The 21,540-nt window shown below is 29.7% G+C and overlaps 2 protein-coding genes across 6 annotated transcripts in view; one reads left to right on the forward strand and one right to left on the reverse strand.

The window, feature by feature from the left end:
• LOC142240115 (uncharacterized) overlaps positions 1-5,326 on the reverse strand; it is a 37,631-nt gene extending 32,305 nt beyond the window's left edge. Inside the window, exon 1 of the mRNA XM_075311828.1 lies at positions 5,321-5,326. Within this exon, the coding sequence (XP_075167943.1) occupies positions 5,321-5,326 (6 nt within the window). The remainder of the gene's footprint in view (positions 1-5,320) is intronic.
• metro (membrane palmitoylated protein 7-like protein metro) overlaps positions 1-21,540 on the forward strand; it is a 75,378-nt gene that overhangs the window by 21,202 nt on the left and 32,636 nt on the right. For all 5 annotated transcript variants that reach the window (XM_075309976.1, XM_075309978.1, XM_075309975.1 and 2 more), the window contains one exon: positions 21,366-21,482. In XM_075309976.1, coding sequence (XP_075166091.1) covers positions 21,437-21,482 — 46 coding nt within the window. In that variant the 5' untranslated portion in view covers positions 21,366-21,436. The remainder of the gene's footprint in view (positions 1-21,365; positions 21,483-21,540) is intronic.

Consider the following 21,540-nt stretch of genomic DNA (forward strand, 5'->3'; position numbering starts at 1 on the left):
GGATACAGCAAAATGTGTTTGGGAGTCTCAATATATGGCTTGGAAAAAAGTGGACGCACTTCACCTCAAGAGAAAAGTGACCACTGTGGCCAAATGGAAAAAGATGGGGTTCCAGATTTATATGTGAAAGATAGATATTTTAGTGCTCTATCCGATGGTAAAAACGGATATTGCGAAATGTGTTTGGGAGTCTCAATATATGGGTTGGAAAAAAGTGGACGCACTTCACCTCAAGAGAAAAGTGACCACTGTGGCCAAACGGAAAAAGATGGGGTTCCAGATTTATATGTGAAAGATAGATCTTTTAGTGCTCTATCCGATGGTGAAAACGGATATTGCGAAATGTGTTTGGGAGTCTCAATATATGGCTTGGAAAAAAGTGGACGCACTTCACCTCAAGAGAAAAGTGACCACTGTGGCCAAATGGAAAAAGATGGGGTTCCAGATTTATATGTGAAAGATAGATCTTTTAGTGCTCTATCCGATGGTAAAAAAGGATGTTGTGAAATGTGTTTGAGAGCCTCAATATATGGGTTGGAAAAAAATGGGGGCACTGCTCATAGAGAAAAATAGAAAAGATGGGGTTCCATTCACAGAAATATCACTAAAATATTTTAAATTGAAAACGCAATCATTTAAAAAATTAACTTTTTAATAAAATTCAAAAATATTGTAAACAAAATGAGTGAATGTTTTTTAACACTTTTTCCATTTGGCCACAGTGGTCACTTTTCTCTCCAGGAGCAGTGCGTCCACTTTTTTCCAAGCCATATATTGAGACTCCCAAACACATTTTGCTGTATCCGTTTTTACCATCGGATAGAGCACTAAAAGATCTATCTTTCACATATAAATCTGGAACCCCATCTTTTTCCATTTGGCCACAGTGGTCACTTTTCTCTTGAGGTGAAGTGCGTCCACTTTTTTCCAAGCCATATATTGAGACTCCCAAACACATTTCGCAATATCCGTGTTTACCATCGGATAGAGCACTAAAAGATCTATCTTTCACATATAAATCTGGAACCCCATCTTTTTCCATTTGGCCACAGTGGTCACTTTTCTCTTGAGGTGAAGTGCGTCCACTTTTTTCCAAGCCATATATTGAGACTCCCAAACACATTTTGCTGTATCCGTTTTTACCATCGGATAGAGCACTAAAAGATCTATCTTTCACATATAAATCTGGAACCCCATCTTTTTCCATTTGGCCACAGTGGTCACTTTTCTCTTGAGGTGAAGTGCGTCCACTTTTTTCCAAGCCATATATTGAGACTCCCAAACACATTTCGCTGTATCCGTTTTTACCATCGGATAGAGCACTAAAATATCTATCTTTCACATATAAATCTGGAACCCCATCTTTTTCCATTTGGCCACAGTGGTCACTTTTCTCTTGAGGTGAAGTGCGTCCACTTTTTTCCAAGCCATATATTGAGACTCCCAAACACATTTCGCTGTATCCGTTTTTACCATCGGATAGAGCACTAAAATATCTATCTTTCACATATAAATCTGTAACCCCATCTTTTTCCATTTGGCCACAGTGGTCACTTTTCTCTTGAGGTGAAGTGCGTCCACTTTTTTCCAAGCCATATATTGAGACTCCCAAACACATTTTGCTGTATCCGTTTTTACCATCGGATAGAGCACTAAAAGATCTATCTTTCACATATAAATCTGGAACCCCATCTTTTTCCATTTGGCCACAGTGGTCACTTTTCTCTTGAGGTGAAGTGCGTCCACTTTTTTCCAAGCCATATATTGAGACTCCCAAACACATTTCGCTGTATCCGTTTTTACCATCGGATAGAGCACTAAAATATCTATCTTTCACATATAAATCTGGAACCCCATCTTTTTCCATTTGGCCACAGTGGTCACTTTTCTCTTGAGGTGAAGTGCTTCCACTTTTTTCCAAGCCATATATTGAGACTCCCAAACACATTTTGCTGTATCCGTTTTTACCATCGGATAGAGCACTAAAATATCTATCTTTCACATATAAATCTGGAACCCCATCTTTTTCCATTTGGCCACAGTGGTCACTTTTCTCTTGAGGTGAAGTGCGTCCACTTTTTTCCACGCCATATATTGAGACTCCCAAACACATTTCGCAATATCCGTTTTTACCATCGGATAGAGCACTAAAATATCTATCTTTCACATATAAATCTGGAACCCCATCTTTTTCCATTTGGCCACAGTGGTCACTTTTCTCTTGAGGTGAAGTGCGTCCACTTTTTCCAAGCCATATATTGAGACTCCCAAACACATTTTGCTGTATCCGTTTTTACCATCGGATAGAGCACTAAAAGATCTATCTTTCACATATAAATCTGGAACCCCATCTTTTTCCATTTGGCCACAGTGGTCACTTTTCTCTTGAGGTGAAGTGCGTCCACTTTTTTCCAAGCCATATATTGAGACTCCCAAACACATTTTGCTGTATCCGTTTTTACCATCGGATAGAGCACTAAAAGATCTATCTTTCACATATAAATCTGGAACCCCATCTTTTTCCATTTGGCCACAGTGGTCACTTTTCTCTCCAGGAGCAGTGCGTCCACTTTTTTCCAAGCCATATATTGAGACTCTCAAATACATTTAGCTGTATCCGTTTTTACCATCGGATAGAGCACTAAAAGATCTATCTTTCACATATAAATCTGGAACCCCATCTTTTTCCATTTGGCCACAGTGGTCACTTTTCTCTTGAGGTGAAGTGCGTCCACTTTTTTCCAAGCCATATATTGAGACTCCCAAACACATTTTGCTGTATCCGTTTTTACCATCGGATAGAGCACTAAAAGATCTATCTTTCACATATAAATCTGGAACCCCATCTTTTTCCATTTGGCCACAGTGGTCACTTTTCTCTTGAGGTGAAGTGCTTCCACTTTTTTCCAAGCCATATATTGAGACTCCCAAACACATTTTGCTGTATCCGTTTTTACCATCGGATAGAGCACTAAAATATCTATCTTTCACATATAAATCTGGAACCCCATCTTTTTCCATTTGGCCACAGTGGTCACTTTTCTCTTGAGGTGAAGTGCGTCCACTTTTTTCCAAGCCATATATTGAGACTCCCAAACACATTTCGCAATATCCGTTTTTACCATCGGATAGAGCACTAAAATATCTATCTTTCACATATAAATCTGGAACCCCATCTTTTTCCATTTGGCCACAGTGGTCACTTTTCTCTTGAGGTGAAGTGCGTCCACTTTTTTCCAAGCCATATATTGAGACTCCCAAACACATTTTGCTGTATCCGTTTTTACCATCGGATAGAGCACTAAAAGATCTATCTTTCACATATAAATCTGGAACCCCATCTTTTTCCATTTGGCCACAGTGGTCACTTTTCTCTTGAGGTGAAGTGCGTCCACTTTTTTCCAAGCCATATATTGAGACTCCCAAACACATTTTGCTGTATCCGTTTTTACCATCGGATAGAGCACTAAAAGATCTATCTTTCACATATAAATCTGGAACCCCATCTTTTTCCATTTGGCCACAGTGGTCACTTTTCTCTTGAGGTGAAGTGCGTCCACTTTTTTCCAAGCCATATATTGAGACTCCCAAACACATTTCGCAATATCCGTTTTTACCATCGGATAGAGCACTAAAATATCTATCTTTCACATATAAATCTGGAACCCCATCTTTTTCCATTTGGCCACAGTGGTCACTTTTCTCTCCAGGAGCAGTGCGTCCACTTTTTTCCAAGCCATATATTGAGACTCTCAAATACATTTAGCTGTATCCGTTTTTACCATCGGATAGAGCAATAAAAGATCTATCTTTCACATATAAATCTGGAACCCCATCTTTTTCCATTTGGCCACAGTGGTCACTTTTCTCTTGAGGTGAAGTGCGTCCACTTTTTTCCAAGCCATATATTGAGACTCCCAAACACATTTTGCTGTATCCGTTTTTACCATCGGATAGAGCACTAAAAGATCTATCTTTCACATATAAATCTGGAACCCCATCTTTTTCCATTTGGCCACAGTGGTCACTTTTCTCTCTGTTTCGTATATGCAACATTACTCCGATTCGGAAGATTTCTGGCAAAAGGTTTTCATTCCAATCGAAAGCTATCGTTTCAGTTTATCTTTGGTTAAATTTTGGCTTTTCTATCTCTTCCCGTTTGGCCAATTTATGCCAATTTCTACGGAGGATTATATCGCAAAAAAAAATTTTTTATTCGTATATAACTCATTTTTTCACATATAGGTGGCGCTGAAACGAATTTTCATATACGGATTTATTTTCCCTTACATAAAATTTTGACAAAATTTTCTGTAGAAAAAAAAATTTTGACAAATTTTTCTATAGAAGTAGAATTTTGCAAATTGCGATTTTTTTTATTTGCTAGTTTTTTGGTGAAATTTTATCTAGATTTTGGTGCAATGTACTAAGTTGGCCAACAGTCGTCTTAGCACATTGCACCGCCGACAGAGTTGCCATAAGAACGTCTAATGAATATTTTAGGACTTTTCATGGCCAAAGAAAAACGAAAACCATTCATAAAACCGCGGTTGATGAAATCGTGAACATTCGGTTGTTATTTTTCGTGTACGTTTCCGTTTCATTTTGTTACCATCTGTTCACCATTTTGGAACGTAATTCTTTCTATTAGTGTAACTCTTAACTTTTTCTCATATTTTTAAGATGTGTTAAAATGTGATAATATTGATAGAAAATCCGGGATGCTCTTTAAAAAGAAATGTTTATGGAACAAGTAACATATTTTTTTTTGCTGGGAAGTTATTTAATTTGGTTTTACTAATAAGAAATTTTTAATGAAATTAAATTCCACATAAATCCTCTTATATATGTATGTATATAAAAACCATAAGAAATTTATCAAACATAATTTGTTAAAAAAAGTTATGCCCTAATTCCAAAAGTATGCCGATATATTTATGGAAATTCTTGCAATCATGTATAGAAACATATGTATGTTGTAGTGAAACCTTTAACGGACCAAAACTTTATTTGAAATTCCATTAGCATTTTAGGATGTTGCCAAAAAAAACTAAATTGGAAAATTAAAAAATACAACAAAAACAAGAACACTCATACATATTACAAAATTTAGGATTAAATTAGTAAAACAAAAAGCCTTCAGACTAAACTCAGTTCACATCAACTCACATACTTTTGCTCACTGATGGTTTCATACATAATGAATTACTAGTGTGTATTTGGTTTTAAAACCTTTTTGGCTTTTATCCAGATGAACAATGCCTAGGTTTTGCATGGCTTGCATAGTGGTCGATGTCTAAAAATATGTAGGTACACTTACATTCATACTTACTATATACCCAGCAAAGATTTTCTATTGCCGTTGTGGCTGAAGTAAATTTGTGTAAATTTTTAACATAAAATATGCGGTATTGTAATGAAAATTTAAAATTTTCAACTTTTTTTAAGATTGGAAAAAAGTCGGTTTTTCGACTTAAAAAAAAAACAAAAAAATTGTAAATTGGATTTTCCAAATTTTGATTCTTATTACAAACAGGAGGAAAATCATTAATCAGATTATATTTCACCAAGCCCAGGGAAAAATGCTTTCAAATGTTTGTTGGGCAGTATCTGCCAGCCTACAATATGTGTTTCTATTTTAGTCACTAATACATATGCCGACATAGATACGGATGGGTATTTTTGCTTCTTCCTTCCGGTAAAAAGTTCATTGCATAGTAGCTGCTGTTGTTTGAATAGACCAACCATTACCATATGTCTGTAGTAATGTCCCTTTTGAAGATATTAAAATGTGAATGTCTTTTGAGTATATCACTAATGTTAGGTGTATGGATATGCATACATATCGTCGACCGTTGTGGACAATCTTTCACAAATTTGGTATTCCAAATTCCACGTATTTTTAATCACGCCTGGATTAGTGGTCAAATTTGACAAATTGTTTAACAGTATAAAAGAAATTAATAAAAATTTGCAGAAAATTGATAAAAGTCCGATATTTGGTGGTGCCAGAAAAAAAGTGATACAAAAGTATCATCGCAAGACAAATTTGTCACTTATCAGTTGTCATCGATCGCTACTCACATATATACACTCAGTTGCCACAGTCGGTAGAATTTTACCAAAAATGGTAGTTGTTTTACTGTTTGGTAGATTGGTATAATTATTGACGACTTGATAGATTTTGCAAAGCATTCCTCTCCAACTAAATTTCTATATAGAAATAATTTTTTGAAATTTTTTTCTAAAGAAATAAAATTGTGGCCAAATTTTCTATAGACGTAAAATGTTGGCCAAATATTCTATAGATGTAAAATTTCGACCAAATTTTCTATAGACGTGAAATTTTTACCACATTTCTTTAGAAATAAAATTTTGACAAAACTTTTTATATACGAGTAGAAATACATTTTTGAAATATGTTTTCTATACAAATAAAATGTTGACCAAATTTTCTATAGACGTAAAATTTTGATCAAATTTTCTATAGAAAGAAAATTTCGACCAATTTTTCTATAGAAATAAAATATTGACCAAATTTTTTATAGAAATAAAATTTTGACATAATTTTTTATATACGTACAAATTTAGCCACTTTTTTATAGACGTAAAATATTGAACAAATTTTCTTTAGAAATATAATTTAGACAAAATTTTCTTTAGAAATAAAATTTTGACCGAATTTTCTATAGAAATAAAAATTCAATAGAAATAAAATTTTGAAAAAATTTTGGTATAGAAATAAAATTTTCACCAAATTTTCTATATAAATAAATTTTTGACAACATTTCTTGCAGAAATAAATTTTTGTGAAAATTTTCTATAGAAATAACGTTTTGAGAAAATTTTCTACAGAAATAAAATTTTCACTAAATTTTCTATAGAAATAAAATTTTGACCAAATTTTCCATAGAAATAAAATTTTGACAAAAAGAAATTCTATAGAAATAAAATTTTGAGCAAATTTTCTACAGAAATATCATTTTGACCAAATTTTCTATAGAAATAAAATTTTGATTACATTTTCTATAGAATTACATTTTGAAAAAAAAAATATGGAAATAAAGTTTTGCCAAATTTCCTATAGAAATAAATGTTTGAAAATGTTTTCTATAAAAATAAATTTTTGACAAAATTTTCTATAGAAATAAAATTTTGAAAAAAAAATTCTATAGAAATATAATTTTGACCTAATTTTCTATGTAAATAAATTTTCTATATAAGTAAATTTTTGACAACATTTCCTGCAAAAATAAATTTTTGTGAAAATTTTCTATAGAAATTTTCTACAGAAATAAAATTTTCACTAAATTTTTTTATAGAAATAAAATTTTGACCAAATTTTCCATAGAAATAAAATTTTGACAAAAAGAAATTCTATAGAAATAAAATTTTGAGCAAATTTTCTACAGAAATATCATTTTGACAAAATTTTCTATAGAAATAAAATTTTGAAAATTTTTTTTATTTTTTTGAACTATTGACCGAATTTTCTATAGAAATACAATTTAGATTAAATTTTCTATAGAATTACATTTTGAAAAAAAATTTTATGGAAATAAAATTTTGACCAAAATTCCTATAGAAAGAAATGTTTGAAAATGTTTTCTACAAAAATAAATTTTTGACAAACTTTTCTATAGAAATAAAATTTTGAAAAAAATTTTATGGAAATAAAATGTTGACCAAATTTTCTATAGGAAGAAAATACTGACCAAATTTTCTATAGACATAAAATTTTGACAAAATTTTCTATATAAAAAAAATTAAATAAAATTTTGACAGAATTTTCTATATAGATAAAATTTGCCAAAATTTTCTATATAGATAAAATTATCCAAAATTTTTAAACAATTTTTTATGGAAATAAAATGTTGAAAACATTATGGTAATAAAATTTTGACCAAATTTTCTAAAGAAATAAATGGTTGAAAATTTTTTCTATAGTAATACATTTTTGAAAAATTGTTCTATAGAAACAAATTTTTGACAAAATTTTCTATAGAAATAATATTTTGAAAAAAAAAATTCTATAGAAATATAATTTTGACCAAATTTTCTATATAAGTAAATTTTTGACAACATTTCCTGCAGAAATAGATTTTTGTGAAAATTTTATATAGAAATAAAGTTTTGAGAAAATTTTCTACAGAAAGAAAATTTTCACTAAATTTTCTATAGAAATCAAATTTTGACCAAATTTTCTATAGAAATAAAATTTTGAGCAAATTTTCTATAGACATATTATTTTGACAAAATTTTCTATAGAAATAAAATTTTGAAAAAAATTTTTAGGGAAATAAAATGTTGAAAAAATTTTTTATGGAAATAAAATTTTGAAAAATAATGGAAATAAAATTTTGACCAAATTTTCTAAAGAAATAAGTGGTTGAAAATTTTTTCTATAGTAATAAATGTTTGAAAAAAAAAAATTCTATAGAAATATAATTTTGACCAAATTTTCTATATAAATAAATTTTTGAAATTTCCTGCAGAAATAAATGTTTGTGAAAATTTTCTGTAGAAATAAAATTTTGGCCAAAATTTCTACAGATATAAAATTTTGACCAAATCTTCTATAGAACAAATTTTGACAAAATTTTCTACTGAAATAAAATTTTGACAAAATCTTCTATAGAAATAAATTTTTGATATATAAATAAATTTGAAAAAAAAAATTTTGTATAGAAATAAATTTTTGAAAATTTTTTCTATAGAAATAAAAATTTGACTGAAAAATTTTCTATATAATAATAAAAGGTAAAATAGCGATAATATTTAAAATTGTCGCTGATAGGAGGAATCATTCATTCATTCGAAGTAAAAAACATTTTTTTCATACTAACCACAAAAATTAGTTTAAAAACAGCAAAATAAGAATAAGAAAAAAATTTTAAATTTGGTCTATTGTGGTAAAATTTTCTTCAACTTTTGGTAGATTATTTTTTGGTTCGAGTGGTAACCTGTATATATATCAAAATTGTACTCTTTTATTGACACCTAGTAGTTAAAAAATCGTGTATAAATATCGACCAATTATTATTAAATAATTCAATGGGATTTCTCACTTTATATTTATAAAATTTAGTCATATGCCATAAAGTTTATTTATAAAATATTGAACAGCATCCTTTTACTCTTCTAGTAGAAGGAGATTTTGATACAACGGTAATCATCGACCTCTATTCACAAATATAGCAAAATTGAACTCACTTTTTGACACCTAATAGGTCGTAATCTTTTGCCTAAAAAGTGAAACAATAAACGTCATTCACAATAAAAGGTGGCGCAAAAAGTGTCGTATTAAGACCCATAAAAAAAAAACTTTTTACTTAAATAATGGCATAATTTGTACTTAAAGGCGATTTTGAATTTGGAATTTAAAGTTGCGGTTAACACGTCACATTTGGCTGCTTTCGTCATATTTGGCTGGAAATTGTCATTCAGATCCTGTGGGACCCAAATTACTGCGGGTGTAAAACCTTTTTCCTGCTTTCGTTGATAAGATTTAGCTTATCACCGCTATTGAGTACTGCCATAACATATTATTAACCATGAATTACTATAGCATATGACCACCAATGGAACTGTTGAATTAAGGGCACAATCATCAAATATTTGTCTATAGGAAACAGTATTTTCTTTTATCTTTTAACAATGATGAAAGATTCATACAATCCATAAAAGGCCACCTGTCAACGCCTAACCTCCAATACTAGAATATTCAACAGTATGACACAAATTCAGGTATATTCGCACATACAAGACCATACTCAATGTAATTGTTTTTCTGACTTTTGTTTTCCCTTCATTTCTATTCAAGGCTTCCTTCCTCATGCAAATGTGATGTTGGTGTCTGGCAGAGTCTACAGCCAACCATTCACATTTCGTTCATTGTGAATATAAATCAACATTTTTTTTTAAGCTGAATTCTTATTTTTATGACAATAGATGGTCATTTTTTTTGTGTCATTCGTATAGGATAGACCCATGCCATATTATGTGTGGCTACAAAGGCATAGACCCTTAGCAACATACAAATAGGTTGCCTTCCACAAAATAATCTTCAGTTCCAGGTTGTTGAACCTTTTCTTTGTCAAAATGTTAGCAAAGTCTAAGGACTTTAGGTCTTTTTCCCATTGCTTCAACCATCTCAGCATAGCTAACTAATTTGACTATATGAATAAAACCATCCAAAACCAAACGGTCATCTTGCCCCTTGCCCCATAGAATCGTATCAAAATATTTGAACACTCGGCAAAAGGCCAAAATAATGATCATGGAGCATATGAAAGCTCATCGTGGAGGATGGGTAATTGGTATGGGCTAGTAAATTAATCTTTAAATAACCAATGATTTCACTTGGGTAAGAAATGAAAATATATTTTCTGAAGGAAAATTGTAGAGAAGTTTCCTAGCTTATAAGGAAAATACCAAAAACCGACCTACCATACATTGAGCTTGTTATACTTTATAGGCATAAGACCAAGAAGAATTTTCCATCGAGTAAAAATGCCTGATTGTTGTGCGGGTTGTGTGGTGATTTCATTTTGGCAGGTGAACCTTAATGAGCCAAGAATATTTTCTATGTGAGATATTAAGATTATTATACAAACGTGCCGTGAATTCTTAAATGTCCTGGGCGAAAGAAAATTACATTCATGTCTATAGCATAAAATTGAAATGATGCCACTGGGATTTGTTAGAGTGTATATGTGGAATAATATATTTGTTTTTATTAACCCTTTGGGATAGCACTGACAGGCATTTAGGCCACTGAGTGGTCTATTATAGGTTCGTAGCTATTTCAGGGATGGGGTTATGGGGAATCCCCAAAAAGTCTAAAAAATTTCAGAATCACAAATATTTCACTAATTTGCCTTTTACACTGCAAAAACAACAAAAGACGCATTTTTCCTCCTTAATTAAAAGTTAAACTTGAGGTTGGACTGGAGAAGTGAAAAACTTTACATAAAAGAAAATTCTTTAGAACTGAGGTTTATTGAAAAAAAAAATCATAAATTTTATTGAAATTCAATGAATTTTTCTAACATGACTATAAAAAGCTAAAACGTATTCAGAAATTGAAGATGTCTTCTTACACTCACAAAAAATTTACTTGAATCCAAAGATTTTGAAATTCCTTTAGTTTTGTTATTGTTGGTTTTGTTTTTTAAGCATTGTTGTTGTTTTTTTTTTTTATTTCAGCTTAAAACCATACATTGACTAAACTACAAGTGTAGCTTAACCAACAGAGGAAAAGAATGTTTGTCAAATTTATTTGGGCAAAGCCCTATAAACTGCAAGATGGTTGGATGGACGCACGTTTCGGAATTACCACATTCCTCATCAGCATCCTCTACTTGCAGTAAAACTTTCAACCAATTTGCAGAACAAATTCAGGCAGTTCATTAAACCCAACAATGAACCACACTTGAACCTTCCGAAAAAAGGTTTTGTATAATAGCCGGCTTATGCCGAAATAAATTCGAAACAAACATATCTCTTTTCCTATGAAATTCCCTTAAGGATTTTGGTATTGATGCTGAGCAGGCTGCTTTTAGGCATGGTTGTTAACGGCCATATACTAGCACAATGTACCAAATTTCAACTGACTCGGATGAAATTTGCTCCTCCAAGAGGCTCCAAAACCAAATCACGGGATCGGTTTATATGGGGTCTATATATGATTATGGACTGATATGGACCACTTTTGGCATGGTTGTTCATATACTACCACCACGTACCAAATTTCAACCAGATCGCATGAATTTTGCTTCTCCAAAAGGCACCAGAGGTCAAGTCTGGGGATCGTTTTATATGGGGGCTATATATAATTATGGACTGTTATGAACCAATTCCTGCATGGTTTCAACCGAATCGGATGAATTTTGCTCTTCCAAGGGGCTCCGGAGGTCAAATCTGGGGATCGGTTTATATGGGGGCTATATATAATTATGGACCGATTTCGACCAATTTTGGCATGGGTGTTAGAGGCCATATATTAACACCATGTACCAAATTTCAACTGAATCAGATGAATTTTGGTCTTCCAAGAGGCTCCGGAGGTCAAATCTGGTGATCGGTTTATATGGGGGCTATATATAATTATGGACCGATATGGACCAATTTTTGCATGGGCATTAGATACCATATGCTAACACCATGTACCAAATTTCAGCCGGATCGGATGAAATTTGCTTCTCTTAGAGGCTCCGCAAGCCAAATCGGGGGATCGGTTTATATGGGGGCTATATGTAATTATGGACCGATGTAGACCAATTTTTGCATGGTTATTAGAAACCATATACTAACACCATGTACCAAATTTGAGCCGGATCGGATGAAATTTGCTTCTCTTAGAGGTTCCGCAACCCAAATCGGGGGATCGGTTTATATGGGGGCTATATGTATTTATGGACCGATGTGGACCAATTTTTGCACGGTTGTTAGAGACCATATACTAATGCCATGTACCAAATTTCAACTGAATCAGATGAATTTTGGTATTCCAAGATGCTCCGGAGGTCAAATCTGGTGATCGGTTTATATGGGGGCTATATATCATTATGGACCGATATGGACCAATTTTTGCATGGTTATTAGAAACCATATACTAACACCATGTACCAAATTTGAGCCGGATCGGATGAAATTTGCTTCTCTTAGAGGTTCCGCAAGCCAAATCGGGGGATCGGTTTATATGGGGGCTATATGTATTTATGGACCGATGTGGACCAATTTTTGCATGGCAGTTAGAGACCATATACTAACACCATGTACAAAATTTCAACTGGATCGGATGAAATTTTCTTCACTTAGAGCAATCGCAAGCCAAATTTGGGGGTCCGTTTATATGGGGGCTATACGTAATAGTGGACCGATATGGGCAATACCAACCGACCTACGTCAATAACAACTACTTATGCCTAGTTTCAAGTCGATAGCTTGTTTCGTTCGGAAGTTAGCATGATTTCAACAGACGGACGGACGGACATACTCAGATCGACTGAGAATTTCACCACGACCCAGAATATATATATATATATATATATATATATATATATATATATATATATATATATATATATATATATATATATATATATATATATATATATATATATATATATATATATATATATATATATATATATATATATATATATATATATATATATATATATATATATATATATATATATATATATATATATATATATATATATATATATATATATATATACTTTTTGGGGTCTTAGAGCAATATGTCGATGTGTTACAAACGGAATGAAAAAGTTTATATGCCTCCATCCTAGGGTGGAGGGTATAAAAATAAACCCTTTACATATTAATGTCAATTTAAACCTCCAAATTATAACTGAAGTTATAATGTAAAACATGTTTTCTTAATTAAAAAGATAGTTTAATTCAAAGATTCAAAATAAATCTCAGCCTACATTTGAAGCTTTTTATCTTTATTCCAAATATTCAATATCTCAGTTGATTTAAAAATCATTTCTTAAATGAAAAATATTTTTATTTATTTCAAGAAAAATTTGACTAACTTAAAACATACGAAAAGACGCAAATTTCAATTTCTCTACTATTTAGGTTAGGTTAGGTGGCAGCCCGATGTATCAGGCTAACTTAGACTATTCAGTTCATTGTGAACTTCTCTCTTATGTGGGGTGAACTTCTCTCTTATCTCTCTGCTATTTAAAAATCTCTGAACTATTTATGTTTTTAAAGAGAAATTTTCATATAAAATTGTTCTCCCTGCCCTGATCTATTCATGTTTCATTTAATTGCTATCTTCAAAATCACGAGGGAATCATAATGGTAATTGATAGTGTTATTAAATTTGCAACCACATTTATTGTCCAAAAAGAATAAAATTTATATTATAAAAGTTATACGAATGTCTTCACTGCAGAGCGGTATTATTGAACTTACAGCAGAAGTATCAAATAAACATAAGTTCATTCTACTGACACGATAAATTTGACCCAACTAAAATCTAGCAGTCACCTTAATTCTAACGTAGCGAATAACCCATTATTTATCAGATAATATCTCTAGGATAGTTTCCCTATATACCGAGTTGGTATATTTTGGATACTTGAACGTCTGCTGATCCATGTCAAACATTTTTGAGCCTATTTCTAATTAATTTTTTATTGAAATTACTGTCGATATTACTTTCTTGATCTAGCAATTAATTTCAAAAAATAACAAAACATTTGCATATTGTCCTAAATTAACTTCAAAGATGTGTAAAATCTTCTTTCTCCCAAAAGCTTCTTAATTATGTGTTGGCACACATTGGCATGTACATCTAATTTTTCATGTTATTCGGACAAGTCTTGAGCTAAACATACCATAACGACTTATACTTTATTTTAGCTGAAAGGAAAAAATGTTGCCAACAAAAAACTGGGAAAGAAAAACACACAACGACTAAACAATTTTTCATCAGCTAATTAAAGGCCTTTAACATCTCTAGGGTGTTTTGCCATATTTTGCGGTTCAGAATTTATGAAGATGAGCCAAACGACCATATAATTTAGGGTTTTCATGTCTTAAAAAAAAATCTTACAAATTGGGAATTTCTAACAAAATCCGACATACAGATTATGTTTCCAGCAAAAAAAAAAAAACGTCTCCAAAAAAACCAATCGATTCAGAATCTAAGGGCGTTTTCGTTTCGCAAAAAATATGTCGCCCTGGTGTTACACTACTTTTTCCCTCATTGTATTTTCGCTCAAATAATAGTGTCATTCCAAAGTTATTGTTAATTCATAATGTTGCGAGGGATACAGGCTCCAAAATCTATGACAGTGTCCTTTATATTTGGCAATCAATTTCGAGAATGTTAAACCTTTTTTCCCAATCGAAATCGCCATAAATCTAATCATACAATATATGCGCCAGCTTAATTTTATTTATCGTTTTAAATTCACAATGTTTTATTTGTTTCTTCTACCTAAATTTTGAAATTTTCAATTTATATATCATAACAATGAGTGATGGTCACGGTTGCCACAGTTGTATAGAATTCTACCAAAAATGGTATAACTATTACTGTTTGGTAGAATTCTTGAAGTTTTGGCATATTTCGCAAAATATTACTCCCAACTAAGAGGTACTTCTAAGAGTTACACCAAAATTTGGAGAACATTTTTTATAATAATTAAAAAAAAATTATAGAAACTAAGCTTTGCAAACATTTTACATAGAATTTAAATTTTGCAAAAATTTTCTATACAAATAAATTTTTCTAGAGAAATCAAAATTTTGCAAAATTTTTCTATAGAAATCAAAATTTCGCAAAATTTTCTATAGAAATAAAATTTTTACAAAATTTTCTATGTAAATAAAATTTTAAACAAAAATTTCCACAAAAAAAAAATTTAACAAAATAAGATTTTTTTGTTTGGTAAAAATTTCTCCAAATTTTCTCCAACCGTGATGATGGCCCATTCACTTTTTGGTCATTCTGATAATGAGAGATCCAGCTAATAAAAAAATATCTTTAGAAAATTCAGTTTATCCTCTAGCAATTAAATCCCTATTTCTTATACCTCTTACATTCAAATGTCTATGTAAATTGCATATATTTGTCTATATGGGCTGTGTGTAAGCGAATGTGTATAAGAAAATTCCCGGCGCTATTCAACCAACCAACCAACAACAATTCACATTCTCATTATTGTACTACAAAGAGAGTGAGATTAGAATGTTGTGTAGCCAAAATCCCTATTGTTGTAATTTCTTATTGTTGGTTATTCTATGGGTATTGCGTTTACTATTTTCTTTATTTTCCCGGCTTGATTTTGTCATTTCCACTGACTGTCTGATTTATTTTGTTTTTTTTTTTCTCTCTTATTTGTTTGCCCCTTTGGCTACACATTTTTGGCGTCTGTTGTTCTGGTTGAATGTGAATTTTGGCACCCGAATGTCGCCTGTTGATAGAAAATCCCAGAGAGAGAGGAATATAGTCAAAGTGGCAGCGGGAGAACCGCAGAAAAAAAAACACAAACGACTAGAGAAAGAATAATGTGTGATATGCAATAAATAACACTTGTTTTTGTTGTAGCATTTGCTAAAACATATTTATATGTGTTTGTAGTATGTGTAAAAAATTTTTATTATAAGGGGTCTGTGCTCGTATATTAAACTGAGTTGTACCATTTCATGGAATCCCAGGAATAAGTGCGAAAACTTACGTTCTTTGAATAGAATTTGAAAAGAAAAATTTTTGAATATTTAAAAAAAAAAGATCACACCAAAAACTATGGTTTTTTAAATTGGTAATGAGTCCATATTTTACTTTGTATTTGTCTAGATGTCAAAATTTGAATTCAATTTGACGATATCCATAAATTGGTAGATGGTTTATATAGGTCGAATTTTAATCCGATTTTATATCTAAGAAAATTATTGATATTTCTCTATATGTGTATCATACACCCAAAAAAAAAAGTGACCCCACCGTGGAAGAAAATGTAGGTTTATTTTAGAAAATTTTAACTAAAATAGTTTTCTAATTGCAACATGTTACAAATAAGTTAATACTTTTTTTGTCAAATTGAAGAAAATTTTGTAAAAATAATTAATTTTTGTCTGTTGTTTAAGAAAATTTCATATGTTGGAAGAAAAAATTAGATTTGAAAATTGTTAAAATGTAATTTACTCATTTGAGAGACTTATGAACTCAATTTAAGCAAACTTCTGCCATTTTAGGAAAATATGAACTATTTTATTTTTTAGTAAAAGTGTGCACTATATTTGCATACAACGTTTTTTCTTATTTTTAGTTCACGTCATTAAAGTTAGCAAAAAAATTATTCAAATAAGGAACATTTACACATATTGTGCAAAATTTAACTAAAATCAACTAATCTTCGTGAACTAAAATAAAGTTCAGTTGGCATTAGAGCCCCTTTTTTCTGGGTGTATGATATTTTGATATATAAATGTACTCACGATGCAAACCAATTTTATAAATAATATTAAAAATTGTCTTAAAAAATCGAATTAAGCTCAACTTACGGTCATATACACACCCATGCTCCCACACATCACACGATTGCCTTCCAGTGGCACACAAGCATAATTTTTACACAGATTAATATTAGTACGCTCTCGAAGAAAGACTCTCTAGATTCTCAAATAATCAAAGAGTATGTAGAAAACGTCGATTAAGCTCAATTTGAGATCTCATGCTCACGTGTGCTCTCACAAGTAACACCATTGCGGAACTACAAACTCTGACGAATTTTCGTCATTTTGACGATTTTTGATGGTAAATTTTACATGTGGAGATTTTTTTATATCATGTCGTTTTTTTTTACACATACATAGGCATAAGTAATGGACATTTTTGTATACTACGACAAGGGCGTATAATGTCATACCTCTAAACTGATAATCCATTACTCCCACTATCCGTGATATCGACAATTAACTCATGTTTGTCTGTATACAAGTTATTTGCATGAGCATTCAAACACAAATTCATGCATATTTGTATGTATGTGGTAAATGTGTGTATGACGTGACGTGTGGCATTGGTGGCACGATATGTGAAGGTATTTTAGGTAAATGCAATTCTGCAAAGGATATATTAAATAAACACCATTAGATCGGTGTTTCAATTTTGGTTGATAATCGGTTTCCAGTGCTGACTATGGTCACACATAATAAAAACCAAATTCAATAGAATGTCAATCACAGCTGTCACGTAAACTTAAACGGATTTCAATAAATGAACGAAAGAAAAATACTATTTTGCGAACATATTCGTATACTATAATCTAAGAAATCCTAAAAAAAAAGCTAAAGAAAAGCCCAAAATGTTATCCGAGCAAAATATTGTGTAGAATAAAAATTTGGATCTAATTTAAGTGCAATTGAGGGATTAATTAAACATAATATCATCACTGTGTGTGAATTTTCTAAAGTTATATTATTCAAATTGTTATTTAAATACCCTCAAATGATTTTGTTGACTTTCTGATATATTTGGCAAATTTGTTTAAATCAATATATCACATAAATTTGATATCCAAATAAATAATAAATGAAAGAGCAAATGTTCCCATTTGCATGGACAAATGATTATCAAAGAAAGGAAATTTCAATTTACAAATAGAAAATGAAAAATTATTTCCCATAGATGGCTGGTAGAGATGTCTGTTTTTTCTTTTGAAATCATTTTTATGGTTATTAGATATGGCAAAAGCATGCCATCTATTTCGAATGGTCATTAAACCATTTATTTGACCAGATGTTTTTCAAAAGTTTCAGTCTCTCTTTGCAGAATAAATGATTAGGGCTATTTTTAATATAGCGTCCTAAAATATGTAAATAGATTAACTGCAGTAAAATGGTATCCTTAGAGAAATAATTGAATTCAACTTTAATGCATAATATTTAAAAACGTTTCCCATTACCTGCAACTCGTTTTAGAACGAATTAGACCAAACGGCCAGGTGAAAATGGCCACATCAGTGTTACCGTCTCATATACGAAAACAAGTAGCTTGGATTTGTAAAGTATTTTTAAAATCCTTTTGATACATAAAGCAATACAAAAATTAACATAGAAAAGTACACCCAAAGACAAGCAAAATGATTCTTTGTTATTAACTATTTTCTTTAGTAGCACATAAACCCGAATCTTTCTTATTTGTTTCTAAAGAAATAATTTTAGTGTTAAAATAAAACTTAGTGCATATGATAAATTTTCTATAGAAATAAAATGTTGTCAAAATTTTCTACATGGATAAAATTTTGACAAAATTTTCTTTAGAAATAAAATTTTGACAAAATTTTGCATAGAAATAAAATATTGACAAAATTTTGCATAGAAATAAAATATTGACAACATTTTCCATAGAAATAAAATTTTGACAAAATTTTCTATAGGAATAAAATTTTGACAAAATTTTCTATAGAAATAAAATGTTGACAAAATTTTCCATAGAAATAAAATTTTGACAAATTTTTCCATAGAAATAAAATTTTAACAATTTTGACAAAATTTTTCATAGAAATAACATTTTGAAAAAATTTTCTATAGAAATAAAATTTCGACACAATTTCTAAAGAAATATTTTTAGTGTTAAAAGAAAACTTAGTGCATATGATAAATAAAATTATGACAAAATTTTCTACAGAAATAAAATGTTGACAAAATTTTCTATAAAAATAAAATTTTGACAAAATTTTCCATAGAAATAAAATTTCGACAAAATTTTCTATAGAAATAAAATTTCGACAAAATTTTCTATAGAAATAAAATTTCGACAAAATTTTCTATAGAAATAAAATTTTGACAAATTTTTTTATAGAAGTAAAATTTTGACAAAATTTTCTATAAAAATAAAATTTTGACAACATTTTTTTATAGAAATAAAATTTTGACAAAATTTTCTATGGGAATAAAATTTTGACAAAATTTTCTATGGGAATAAAATTTCCTCTGTTGGTTAAGCTACACTTGTAGTTTAGTCAATGTATGGTTTTAAGCTGCAATAAAAAACAACAACAATGCTTAAAGAACAAAACCAACAATAACAAAACAAAAAGAATGAAATAAAATTTCGACAAAATTTTCTATAGAAATAAAATTTCGACAAAATTTTCTATAAAAATAAAATTTTGACAAAATTTTCTAAAAAAATAAAATTTTGACAAAATTTTCCATAGAAATAAAATTTTGACAAAATTTTCTATGGGAATGAAATTTTGACAAAATTTTCTATAGAAATAAAATTTTGACAAAATTTTCTATAGAAATAAAATTTTGACAAAATTTTCTATAGAAATAAAATTTTGACAAAATTATCTATAGAAATAAAATTTCGACAAAATTTTCTATAAAAATAAAATTTTGACAAAATTTTCCATAGAAATAAAATTTTGACAAAATTTTCTATAGAAATAAAATTTTGACAAAATTTTCTATAGAAATAAAATTTTGCCAAAATTTTCCATAGAAATAAAATTTTGACAAAATTTTCTATAGAAATAAAATTTTGACAAAATTTTCTATAGAAATAAAATTTTGACAAAATTATCTATAGAAATAAAATTTCGACAAAATTTTCTATAGAAATAAAATTTTGACAAAATTTTCTAAAAAAATAAAATTTTGACAAAATTTTCCATAAAATTTTCACAAAATTTTCCATAGAAATAAAATTTTGACAAAATTTTCTATGGGAATGAAATTTCGACAAAATTTTCTATAGAAATAAAATTTTGACAAAATTTTCTATAGAAATAAAATTTTGACAAAATTATCTATAGAAATAAAATTTCGACAAAATTTTCCATAGAAATAAAATTTTGACAAAATTTTCTATAGAAATAAAATGTTGACAAAATTTTCCATAGAAATAAAATTTTGACAAATTTTTCCATAGAAATAAAATTTTAACAATTTTGACAAAATTTTTCATAGAAATAAAATTTTGAAAAAATTTTCTATAGAAATAAAATTTTGACACAATTTTCAAAGAAATATTTTTAGTGTTAAAAGAAAACTGTGCATATGATAAATAAAATTATGACAAATTTTTCCATAGAAATAAAATTTTGACAAAATTTTCTATAGAAATAAAATTTTGACAAAATTTTCTATTCGACAAAATTTCTATAGAAATAAAAGTTCGACAAATTTTCTATAGAAATAAAATTTTGACAAAATTTTCTATAGAAATAAAATTTTAACAACATTTTCCATAGAAATTAAATTGTAACAAAATTTTCTATAGAAATAAGAAATAAATAACAAAAATTTTAACAAAATTTTCTATAGAAATAAAATTTTTATAAAATTTTCTATAGAAATAAAATGTCGGCGAAGATAAATTTGGTGTCGCCAATATCTGGGACACGTTTGACACGGGCATCATACAGATAAATTTAAACTCATTATTTGGGTGCGACATTAGTCCCACATTTCGGATATTTAAAAAAGTCGCATGGTGCCAGAAAGATTGTAAAATGCGACTAAAGTCGCACACATCGAACACAACTGTACGGGTCTTGCAATGTAGATTACTTCCACAAATTGTTGGCACTTTAATTAATAAAAATATTTTCATACAAAATATATGGTCCTTTAAATTACTAAATTAAATAAAATTATTAAATTACGATTCAGCTAAATTAAATATACCGTGGTCACATAATATTTCCTATAAAGTAAATATTATATTTTTATCAGTCTATAAAAATAATAATAATAAATGTAATTGATAACCATAATTAATGCCTCTCAAATTTATTATAATAAAATACTTTTCTCCTTCTTTGTCATTGTTAAGTTTGTTTGTTTTTTATCATTTACAGATATTTGTAAAAGACAAATTTTACATTCATCAAAATCTGGTTAAAAATTCCTGCCGTCGATTATATGAATTATGACAGCTGAAGTTATGGCAGCAAATGATACACACTGGGATCCGGGTAAGTCAATGCAGCGCCATCATTTTATTTAGCTAAATTTCTATATGATCTTGCACAT

Source organism: Haematobia irritans, chromosome 5, assembly GCF_050003625.1.
Source record: "Haematobia irritans isolate KBUSLIRL chromosome 5, ASM5000362v1, whole genome shotgun sequence".
Taxonomy (NCBI): Eukaryota; Metazoa; Arthropoda; class Insecta; order Diptera; family Muscidae; genus Haematobia; species Haematobia irritans.